Genomic DNA, 12,204 nt, shown 5'->3' on the forward strand with positions numbered 1-12,204 from the left:
GCAACCCTCAGTGTTGCCCCCGCACCGGGCCGGGGACCGGCAACGGGATTGCAACCCTCAGCGTCGCCCCCATGCCTCGCTCAGCCAGTGAGCGGGAACCGGTCTGTATGTGGGATCCGAACCCTCGAGCAGGAGCGCCACCGCGCTTCCCAAGCGGCGCACTATCCAGTGCGCCACCGGGCCGGCCCCATCATTTGAACTTATTTATGTTCTCAAAGAAAAAATGAAAAATACATACCAAATTACATCAAAAGTGGATTTGGAAATGAAAACTTAATTTTACTTTAGACATTTCAGTATTTTTGAATTGGTACAATTAGCATTCATTTCTTTTCTATTCAAATAAGTAAAATGAAAAATTTAAAATCACTCAAATAAAAAGTGCAACAAATTAAATGGGGAATATAAAACATAAAAAAGAAATGCCAAAAAATGAGTCACGCAATTACGAGTAATCAATGGACATATTATTACATCATTAAAAAAAATGTTTAGCTATGTTATTTTAATTCCTTGTAGAATCTCTGGTTATCTTATATACATCAGAAACCTTGATTAAAACTAGTTATTTAAGTTCACAGGAAGTTCTGATTAGGAGTTATATTTTACTGATTAATAAAAAGGGGAAAAGAGGACTTTTACTCAATTAAGGAGTCATGACAGCCATGGGCAGGAGGTCTATTTTAAAAAAACAAAGAAATAAACAAAAACAAACCAAAAAGTTATCTTGGGTGCAGAAATATTGGAAACCATGGTTTACAGCATTATGCTATATTCTCACCTCTGTTAAGATCACAGTGGTGCTGCGGTAGGAAGTCTGGTGGAATCAGTCAAATGACAAGCAACTCACCATTGTAACAAGCCCAGTGCAGCGGTGTGTAGCCTTGGTTGTCTTTGAAGCAACAGTCCTCCTCGGAAAGAGCTATCTGGAGCAGCTCACTCAGCCACGTGGCATGGCCCCGGGCAGCTGCATAGTGCAAGGGCGTCCTCCCTCTGGAATCTTTACAGAGAATTGACACTTCTTGTTCCAGGAGCATTTGCACACATTCCTCGTGTCCTGTCATAATCTGGTGCATTGCAATTAAAAACACAAAACAAACCTCAGAAGGGCAGAAGACTCAGGAAGTAAAGCAGTTGGCTCAGTGAGGCTGGGCTCAGAGTAACTGGACATACACTGGGGGCTTTAAAGAAAGCAGACTCTGCCCTCCTTCAGCAATGAGAGGAAGGACAACCTCAGCAAAATTCAAAACAGAAACATCAGTGAAAACCAGCATTTTGGAAACATCTCTTGACTTTCCAACATAACCGTGAAAGGCACCATGATAGAGTGGAAAACTCAGATTTAGAATCAGGAAGATATGAGTTAAATCCTGGCTCCCCTTGTAAAACTTAGGTCAATTTGCCTCTCTGTGACTTACTTTATTCACCGGTAAATAGGAATACTAATAACGATCTCACAGGTTGCTGTGAGGACTAATGAGATAATATATGTAAAGGCTCCCAGCCTGTTGAACAGTCCACAGAAGTGCCCAGGAAATAAGAACTATGATTATGACAATGACTAAGTAGAGTTCCTCTTATTTTAATTTAGCAGGAGGTTTGGCACCATTCCCAAATAGCAATTTTATGATTTCTGCTTTTGTTCACTTTGTTTATTTGATATGCTTTAAAAAACAGTTCAGCAGATGTGTACAAAGAATTGTCCACAGGATACATACTCATATTTCAGCATAATTTGTAATAAAGAACAATTAGATACAGCACAACAACTGAAAACCAGGCATCATTGAAAAAAATTATGACACTACACACATGGGAGCATTAAAAATGGTGGTGCAGAAAAATACTTAGTGACATGGATAATAGGTCTTTGATATTCTGAGAGAAAAAAGCAGACTTTAAATAGTATCTTCAGTATTCCTTCTTTTTAAAACTTAAAACAAATTTATACAGGAAAAAAAAGACTGGAGACACACACACACACACACACACACACACACACACACACACACACACACACACACACCAAAAAGTGGTTATTTCCAGGAGGTATGATTACTGGTGATTGTGATTTTCTTCTCTGTGTTACATAAAAAAGAATTTTGCAAATTTTCTATGATGTACATGTATTTTATGATCAGAGAGCAGAATCAATTCCACCAACAGTAGGTGTTCACGTAATTATTATCATAATGTTACATGAAATCTTAAGAGTAGGACCTAAGAGTACATTTTATTATTTTGCCTTTGCAAAATATGTTGTAATTTCTTTTTGACTGACTGAGGTTAATTGGTTATATCAGGAAACAACCTTTTTTACTAAAAATTCATATAGGGAAAAAAGAGAAAACAAGCTCATTAAAAAATTGCTTGACTAAAAGCTGAGAAAGATGTACATACCCCTCTGTGTAAAGCTGTGCATCCCATGATGTCAACAGCATCTACGTTTGCTTCCTTTTCAAGTAACAATGAAACAGCATCAATATGTCCATATGCTACAGCAAGCATCAGTGGGGTTCTAGGGAGAGAGATAGATTAGGCTTTTAAAAAGGAGATTAAAAAAAAAAAACTCATCACTTCCAGGGGGAAGACATCTCTCTCTCTTTCTCTTTACTGTTAACAGTTGTTTCTATTTTCTGAGTGTCCCCAATTTGCTACATGCTATGTGGACAAGCTCTCTGCCTCTGCTGTAATGGCCACATGGAATGGTGTCAGTGGAATGATGCACAGGTGTGAGGCAGGGAAAGGTTCTTTCTCAAAATATTCACGTTAATCCCATCATTTCAGAACTATGTAGCATTTACTAAATATCAATGGGGTAAGGAGTGTGTGTATGTAGAAGACCATCTGGCCCTTATCAGAGCAGCTCTACCTCTACAGTATTCTGTGTTGGACTTCTGGTCAAGATTCCATTTGAATAAAGCTTCATCGCCTTAAAGAAAAGTCTGCCAAGTCTAGGGGAAAGAATAGAGTGTTGGGTCCAGAAGATGAGGGTCTAGTTTTGACTATGACACGAACTCATACTCCTGGGGCTAGTCACTAGTGCTTTTTTGCTCTGCATTTCCTATTTGTAACAGAGATTGGGTGGGGAATAGAACAACAGAAGGAAAATACTTTGAAAGAGCAAACTGGAGTAAGGATAAAAATCTGAAGGATTTTAATGATGGAGATAACCTCTTGTGGCCTATTGTCATTATTAATTTGAAAATGGGAATGCAGCAGCTTCAGAAAAGGGTAAAACTGGGTAGACAGGGAACAAAGCAAGGAATATAAAAAAGAGCCAGGAAACAGCCACAGCCATAAAAAGGTGATCTTTTTCCTCAAGATAGGCACACACCAGCCCCTGTATGCTTTTCTTGAATATAAACTCTAGCACAAAGCCACCTCATTATTCTAGGGCCCTCACCCATGAATTTCACCCAAGTATATACCCACAACCTGCAATCCAGCTGTCGAACAAACCAACCAACTACCTATTGTGAGAGAAATGTCAACCCAAGGCCAACTGTGAGAACACTTACTGTCCTTTGGCATCTTTCACGTCAACCACTTCTGGGTTGTCTGCAACTTCTAGTAACAGCCGCAAACACAGTGTGTGACCATTAATTACTGAAAAAGAAAATAATGAACGTGCTTTAAAAAGACCAACACTACACATATCCATTCACACAAAGTGAAATTTATTTGGACTTCACATCAGTGGTTTTAAATGGCTGCTGACAGATATCCCTGGGTTTCCAGTTCACGATCACCTCCATGCATAGAGTGCTCCAATGTTAATCTGTCTTTTCCTTTCTTTTCTTCCTATCAGGGCACTTTGGTCCTCACCTTCCTTTTCTTTTTCTTTTTTCTTTCTTTTTTTTTAGGTGGCTGGTCGGTAGAGGGATCTGAACCCTTGACCTTGGTGTTATAACACTGCACTCTAACCAGCTGAGCTCACTAGCCCGCCCCCTCACCTTCCTTTTCCGATCCTCGAGTTGAGGGAGTTTTTATTAAACTGGATGTCCTTTCTTAACTCCTTGCATGGGGTTGATAATCTCTCCCCACTATTCAGTTCCCTTTTTTTGTCCCTCTAAGAGTCACCCAATTCTGTATAATCATCCTCTGTCTACCCTGCCTTCAGCTCTTTCTAAAAGGAAGGAAAAAGGAGGAGGAGAAGGGGGAGGAGGGAGAAGAGGGGAGCAGGAATAGGGTGGGGGGGAGGAGAGGAGAACAGAGCAGTGAACAGGGCCTGCCTCTTCTTCTGGGTCACTTTACATTCCCAGGCGGACATTCCAGCAACAGCTCTGATTGATTAGCGGTGGCCAACAGCGAAACCTCAGGCCAGAGAGGTGTACACGATCCACCCGTTCACTACTCATTGAGGATTGATCGGCACTCTCGGGAGACTCGCGGGTGGCCCCATGCAGCTGGGGATACCTCTGTCGCGGATTCCTCAAACCACTGCCTCCCAGTGTCCCAAGCACGCTGCAGCAGCTCTCCTGCCTCCCTTCCCTTCTTCCCCTCTGAGCCCCCTCCTGGGCAGCTGTCGGGCCCTCATCCTTCCCCTCCTCACCCAGCAGACAAACTGGGGCTGGGCAGAGAGCAGGAGATGCTGTCCCAACATTGTGCCGGCCTGGAGGAACAGGGGACACGCTCTCACACCCCTGGCTTCTTTTAGAAGGGGAGCAAACCTGCAGTGATATAATCCCCTGGGGTGAGGTGCTTCCCTCCAGCTGGCTGAACGGAAACCAAAGCCTTACAAGCGACAGAGCTTTCAACTCGGAATAAGATGAGAACAAATATGGTTAAAGTTCCCAGTGTGACCTTCTCTCCCCTCTGAACAAGCAGAACACTGTACAGCACATTGCATTTACCACCTTATGGATGTGGAGAGAGAAGGGAATAGGTGCAGCTATGTCAGGTTAATAAAGGCTCTTCTAAGAGCTGAGTTCCTTTTACCGTCCTTTTTATTGCTTGCCAGTGTTGAGAGAATGTTAATTCAACAAGGACACATTTCTCAGGGACAATACACATTAGAATTAGCTCACGTTCATCAACACCACTCAAATGAACTATAGGAATAATGCCCAAATTTGTAGACCAGTGCATTCAGCTCATTCTCAGTAACATTCCATTTATGTATCTCGGGAGGAAGTTTTGTGTGTTGGAGTACAAGTAATATATTGTTGAGGTTGTCATTTTGATTTTTTGTTTCTAAAATTATACTAAATCTGCTAACACTCGTGAAATATGCAAGGAGTTTAATGTATGTCTACAAGAAAATGATTAGCAAGGAATTGACAGGTGATGGATTCATGAAAGTGAAGGAACAGCATATTTTGACTTGTTCCTCTTTCTGTATCAATGTGATATTCTTTAAATAGTCAATCATAATAGTTCCAAGAATATTTGATTTTTGGCTAAACATAAGGAGAAAAAAATCATCTAAGTTCATATCACTCACCTAGTGTGTTAGACAGCAAAACAAAGACAATTTCTACAGTGTGCTTTTTTTCTTTTCTTTTCTTTTTTTAGCTGTAGCCTTATGAACTTAGCTAACAGCTCTCAGGTTAATTTAAATCCCCCTTAGAGTAAAAGTGTAGCCAAACCTAAATTCTCATGGGATTCCCACACATGACATTTTTTTTCTCACTCGCCTTCTAGCAAAAAGATGCTAAATCTTCAGCTGTGCCTGCCAAGTCCAGTTTTCTCTCAGACTAGCTCAGCCTCCCCCTGGCTACAAGTGACAGCCATTTTTCATGCTGCTCCAAGACAACTGTCACTGAAACTACCTGTGCCAAAAGCTCTAATACTCATCCTGGCTCCTGCTCCTCAAAGTACTCTGAGGATTTGAAGCAAAAAAAAAGAAAAAAAAAAAGGCCTCTCAAGTGAGCTGAAAAAGATTCTGGGTAAGCACATCCTCAAAGCACAGGCCGAAGCTTCTGCACAGCAGACATTTTGTGGAGAGCCATCAAATGACAGCCTGTGTCTTTTTAATGAATGACACAGGGGAAATCCAAACAGAGTGAGCCCTTGACCACTAGGGGGCTCCATTGGCCCATAACCTATAGCAGTGGCACATGAGCAACAATGATCTCCATTGTTTACCTGTTTACAAAGGCGATTTTCCACAATCAAAATAGGCTCTTTGTAATGGTCAAGAATTACATGATTGCTAAAGTAGGATGCTTGCCTTAATAGTAGGCAACTAATTTTTAAAAAGGAGAACAAAATTTGAAATTTATAATAATACCAAATATGCGTAAAGAGCAAAGGGACTACATGTGACGGGAAATAAAAATTTATAATTCAACCACACCGATCATCACTGACCTCACAGCTAAAGTGTTTTCCTACAACAACCATTTGCAAGTAATTGGGTAAGAACCAAGTTTTTAAAATCTCTGTATCGTTTTTCTCTAGTGGCTTGGAAGTTCAGGGATGTGGATGGAAATATTTCTACACAGTTTATCATTCTGAGAAAAATTTCCCAAGTAACAAGAATCATAAAGTCTCTTGAAAACCTATCTTCACTTCTTTCCTTCCTCAATACACCCATTATTTAACCACGTAAGACAGTTATTTCTCTTTATAAGACAATATCTACTACCCTGATCAAAGGCTGATATCATTGGATTTGCTGAGCCCAAAGGTATTTATTCCTTAGCTGAGCTGCGGACTATCTATATTGCCTTTACATCTGTGTATAAATCTAGAAGAGTCTTGACACAGTTTTCATGAGCATTGGAGAAAAATCCCAGAAAAGGAAAATTACTTACTTTTTGATATATACATGTACTTTCTAAGAATCTCTATTTTTACTTCTGATGCATCAAGAATCAAAGCTAAGAAGCATAATTTAGGCTGGAAGAATGATGTACTGATTAGATTGCAGTCTGATGACCCCCATGAAGTAGCCCTGAAATATCATTAATTTTATGCTTTAAAATGCTGTGTGATTTTGATGTGGTTTGTTCTGTATAACTTATTCTGAAGATTGCATTACACCTTGCCCTTTGTTCAGAAAGTTTGCAGTAGCCTTTGGCCAGCAGTTTTGAACTCTTTTTTGAGTTAAGAAGGCCAGAGGCTGTCTGGCCAGAGAACACCAATCATCTCCAAGGGGACAGCAGGCCAAAAGCATTTTGGAAGCGTGTAGGTATATCTGATGCAGACAGAAAACTGATATTTTAAAAACTGGGATGAAAGAAGATGCTGCCGTGCTTTTACTCGAACTTAGGAAAAGGCCACAAAACTAGGGTGACAGACCCTTGAAAAGACCTACCTGAGGCATGAAGTGGGGTTCTTTTGGTTACATTGTCTTTCACAAAGATGGACGCGCCCTGATTGATCAGTGCTTCCACACATTCTGTGTGTCCCTTAAAGGCAGCCAGATCCAGAGGAGTGCGGCCTTTCTCATCCCTGATGTCCAGGTCCACCAGCGACTGCAAAAGGACTTCCAAGGCTTGATGATGCCCATTATAAGCCTAGAAAGAAGAAACCAGTGACTCCCATGACTGCCCACCTCAAATCCCACAGCAATCCACACGAGGAGCTGAGATTCCAAGGTCACAGACAGAGACCACTCCAAAGAGCACATCAGAAAAATGCTTGGGATAATTATAGAAACACAGGCAAACTGGAAATTTAGATTGAAAAACTATAATGCATAAACCTCACAGTTACATATGAACTTCTTCATATGTTTTCTCTTTTGTCAAATAATTTGCTCCAAATATTAAATGCATTAATGTATTCTTACATTTATATCTATTGATCTAATAATCTAATACAGACTAATAACTGAATGAATTGATATATTCTTATATCTGTCAGTTGCATCCTAAGCATATAGACAGAATCAGAATTTTTTTTCAGGATTCTTTTCTGTTAGCAAACCTGGAGAAAAAAATTACTAAAAATATTGTGGACTTTGGAATTCAACAGGGGCATATAAACCTTCCATTACAGTCCAACACTTCATTAATTTCTAACTACGTGACCTTGTGAGTTTCTTAATTTCACTTAGAGTTTGTTTTCTCATCTATAAAATGAGAACAATAAAAGCTGCTCCCTAAATTGCTGTGGAGATTAAAAGAGATAACATTGCGAAGGCTTTATATTTTGTATATAGCTGATGCTTCCTCTTTATTTCTTCCATTGGTTATAATGAGAACATAGAAACAATTACGGAAATATAATCCATGTACCAGCACCAAGTTCAGACCTATTACAAGGGTTTAAGCTGTGTCAAGATTAAGAGGATTCATACTACTAAAAACCAAAACTAAAAGACTGCATGATAATTTTTACTAGTTCTATAAGGTAAAAAAATGCATATATATATATATACACGCACAGAGGCAAAGAATACTGAAAATAAAAAAGAAAGGGGGTGAGGTTATCTGGAGGAAAATGGGTGGGGGAGGGAGGTAAAAAAAAGAAAGAGGAAAACTTGTCCGCAGTCTTCAGCAGCCAAAGTCCCCTCTTATGTCACCCGCACTTTTAATTTTTCTACTGCAGCTATTACTCAAGGCTCATCTTATTAGAAAAAGGCTTAGCATGGACAAAGGACTAATTTCCTTAATATACAAAGAGCTCTTTGAAATCATTTTAAAAACTAGGAAAATAGCAAAAGTCATGAAAAGGTAGTTTATAGAAAAGAGACAGGCCAATAAACGTGAAAAAAATATGTAAAATTTTAAAGTACTAATTTTCAACTCCCAGATTGGCAATAATTAAAAAGTTTGGTCACGCCTAGTAATGGTTAAGACACTGTGCAAAAAGAAATCTTATACTGTTGGTGGGAGTATAAATTGGAGTTATGTTTGTTAAATTAGAGTTATTTAACAAAATCAATCAAAATTATTTTGAAAAGAAACTAAGTTGCAGACAGTACCTATAGCATGACCTCACTTATATAAAAAGCAAATATATCCATATATACATATCTATATGTATATACTTCTATATACATAGAAAAATTTTAGAAGGACACAAAAGAAACTATTAATAGCGGTTACCTCTAGTACCGGGAGGTAATGATGGGGCTCAGAAAATGATATACTGAAATATGGCGCTATGACACGCTGAACTAAAGAAACAGCTTCAAGGTCGCCTAACCTCTCCTCCACCCCAGCACCTCCAGTCTCCCAGTCTTCTGTAGTTCCCTTATCTACCTAGAAACTAGACCTCCAAAGAAGAACACAATTGCCTTCAATCCTTTCTCTGAAATTTCACTTACCAGAGAAGATTAAAACTGATATCACAGAGGAAGAGACTGGAAATTAAATGCCACACCTGGAGCCCAGAAGAAGTTTGTCCCAAGTCATTGTTTTTCTCCAGTCCTTTTTGATTTCCAAAGAGAACCATTCACAAGATAATGTCTGCCCCGCAGGTCCATTCATTGCCCCTAAAAATCATTTACTACCCCTTCAAATTGCCACATTTCTCCCATCTCCCCTTCCCCATGAAGAAGGGTATATAAGCATGTGAACTGCATCGGGTTACTGGGTAATCATTCTCCTGCGATTCCCTTGTGCTTATGCACATTAAATAAATCTGTATGCCTTTTCTCCTATTAATCTGCCTATTGTCAGTTCATTCTCAGCGAATCTTTAGAGGGCAGAGGGGAAGCATTCCCTTGGCCCCTACAGTAATAGCATATGGATTTACTTTACCTTATCATAAAAATGGTTTGAATGCTTTTTCCTGAGTATATGTTAACAATAATAACACAAACTAGATTTGAAAGGATGCATAGAAACTAAGCATACGGGCCGGCCCCGTGGCTCACTCGGGAGAGTGTGGTGCTGACAACACCAAGTCAAGGGTTAAGATCCCCTTACCGGTCATCTTTTTTTTAAAAAAAAAAACTAAGCATACGGATAGATAAATTTTTAAAACCTTTCTCATTGCATTATTTTTGTGAATAGTTATTATGTTACATATTAAACATATATATTATAAACAACACATAGTATAATAACTCATATGCTGATGAATCCCAACTTCTCCCTTTACTTCTAGATTTGTATATCCAACTGCCTATTGAACTGTCTCAAAGTGAATTTACACTTGAATGTCTCAAAGTGGCATCTCAAAGTGAATTCTTTTTTTTTTTTTTTTTCCTTTTTGTCTTTTTTCGTGTCCGGCAACGGATCGCAACCCTCAGTGTCGCGCCCGTACCAGACCGGGACCAGCAACGGGATCGCAACCCTCGGTGTTGCGCCCGCACCTCGCTCAGCCAGTGAGCGGGAACCAGTCTCCACATGGGATCCGAACCCTCGGCGGGAGCGCCGCCGCACTACCAAGCGGCGCACTGTAGCAGTGCGCCACCGGGCCGGCCCCTCAAAGTGAATTCTTAATTTCCCTCCTGAAACTTGCCCCATCTGCAGCCTTTCCCATCTCAGTAAATGGCAACTCTATGGTTCTGGTTGCTCAGGCCCCTAACCTTGGAGTTATCTTTGTCTTTGCTCCTCTTAATCCCAAGGCTGTAGCTCTGAACGGGAGCTCTGTGACAATAGGGCAACTGGGTGCTGTGCCCTGGTACAGGGATGTGTCTGCTGAAAGGAAGAGACACCTTTGCTAACACACACAGAGGTGTCATCAGGTTCTCCAGCATCAGGCAGGAAAACAGCTCCCACATCCCTGATCTAATCCTCACAAAGATGCTGCCCTCAATGCCACTTCCAAGGCATCCTCATCTCTACTCTTTCCTTAGAATATATCCAGCCTCTATCCACTTCTTACTCTACCACCATCTTGCTTAGCCAGGACCACAGCAAAAGCTTCCCTTCCCACCCTCTTCCCCCTGCAATCTATTATTCATATAACCACCAGATGAAATCTTCTCTATCTCAAGTTGGATCATGTCTTGCATGAAACTACCCTATGGCTTCTTCCCTCATTGATAGCAAAATTCAAAACTTCCCATGGCCAATCAGACCCCCGGGATCTGGCCTCCCACTACCCTCATCTTCAGCACAGCCCCTCACTCACTCCCTTCTAGCCACACCAGCCCTCTGTACAGTTAGATACATGCATTTCCTCCTCTGGGCCACTGCACCTGCTCTTACTGTTTCCTTTATCTGGGAAGGTCTCCCCCAGACAGCCACAGGGCCTCCTAGTACTTCTGCTCAAATACCACCTTATCAGAGAGGGTTCCCAGAGCAGCCTCCTCCCCCACCTCACCCCAAATCCCAGACACCCTCCACCCTGCTTATTCTGCTTTATTGTGTCTTCACAGCACTTGTTACCGCCTGATATCTGTGATGCATCTATTGACTTGTTTATTGTCTACGAGTGAAGGGACTGTATGTAGGTTGTTCACTGCTGTATCCTAGAATCATACCTGGCACACAGTGGACACTCAGCAATTGTTTGATGAATACACAAATGGATCTAATGACTGTTATTATCATTTATTAGCATCAATGGTAGAAGTATATTTTTTAAATAGCAATTATTTATTGAGGGCTTTTTATTGGCTGAGCACTATTCCAAGCACATTACCGTCTCATTTAATCTTTGCAAACATCCTTTTTATAGATGAAAAAACCAAAATAAGCAATGTTAATTAACTCGTCCAAAATCATCTAGCTAGTAAGTGACAAAGTCAGGATTTGGACCCAGAACCTGTGACCATGGGTCCTAAAGCATCGGTTTCATGCTTTTAGGCACCATCTTATAGTTTTTTCCAATAATTCCATGTAATTGATTTTCAAACAAAGTATTTTTTTCTTCATGTGGAATAGAGATGAAATAATGGAAGAGAGAGTTGAATAACAAATATTGAGTCAGAAATCAAATCCCTCCTATAGGAGGCTTAATGCAGAGGTGACATGACTTGGACAGAGCTATGAAGCAAGAAGGTACATTTCTGGGACTAACCTTTAGACTACTGCTCTTTTTACTACACACACTGCCTTTCTTGAGACAGGGAAATAAATTCCTGCATTTCTGACTTTCTGATCTATACTTGCATGCAAACCCTCACCACATAGGATAGGAACCCTTTACTCTAACCTAAATTCTGAAGCAATAGCTAACTTTTATTGAGCACTTGCTCAGGCAATAGCAGACATGCATCGCCTCATTTAATTCTCACAACAACCCATGGTTTGGATGCCTCCGTTATCCCTATTTTACCAATGAGGACACAGAAGGACAGAGACAGTAGCCAGCTCTCCCACAGTCATGCAGCCTTGCACGGCGGAGCTGGGT

General features: G+C 40.5%; 1 protein-coding gene across 2 annotated transcripts in view; it reads right to left on the reverse strand.

Annotated features, from left to right (window-relative positions):
• The window catches only part of ANKRD44 (ankyrin repeat domain 44), a 183,692-nt gene that overhangs the window by 17,173 nt on the left and 154,315 nt on the right, over positions 1–12,204 (reverse strand). For both annotated transcript variants that reach the window (XM_008568521.1, XM_008568520.1), the window contains exons 17-20: positions 7,265–7,466; positions 3,522–3,609; positions 2,401–2,518; positions 851–1,067 (exon numbers count right to left, since the gene is read on the reverse strand). In XM_008568521.1, coding sequence (XP_008566743.1) covers positions 851–1,067; positions 2,401–2,518; positions 3,522–3,609; positions 7,265–7,466 — 625 coding nt within the window. The remainder of the gene's footprint in view (positions 1–850; positions 1,068–2,400; positions 2,519–3,521; positions 3,610–7,264; positions 7,467–12,204) is intronic.

The sequence above is a fragment of the Galeopterus variegatus genome, unplaced genomic scaffold, assembly GCF_000696425.1.
Source record: "Galeopterus variegatus unplaced genomic scaffold, G_variegatus-3.0.2 Scaffold420, whole genome shotgun sequence".
In the NCBI taxonomy this organism is placed as follows: Eukaryota; Metazoa; Chordata; class Mammalia; order Dermoptera; family Cynocephalidae; genus Galeopterus; species Galeopterus variegatus.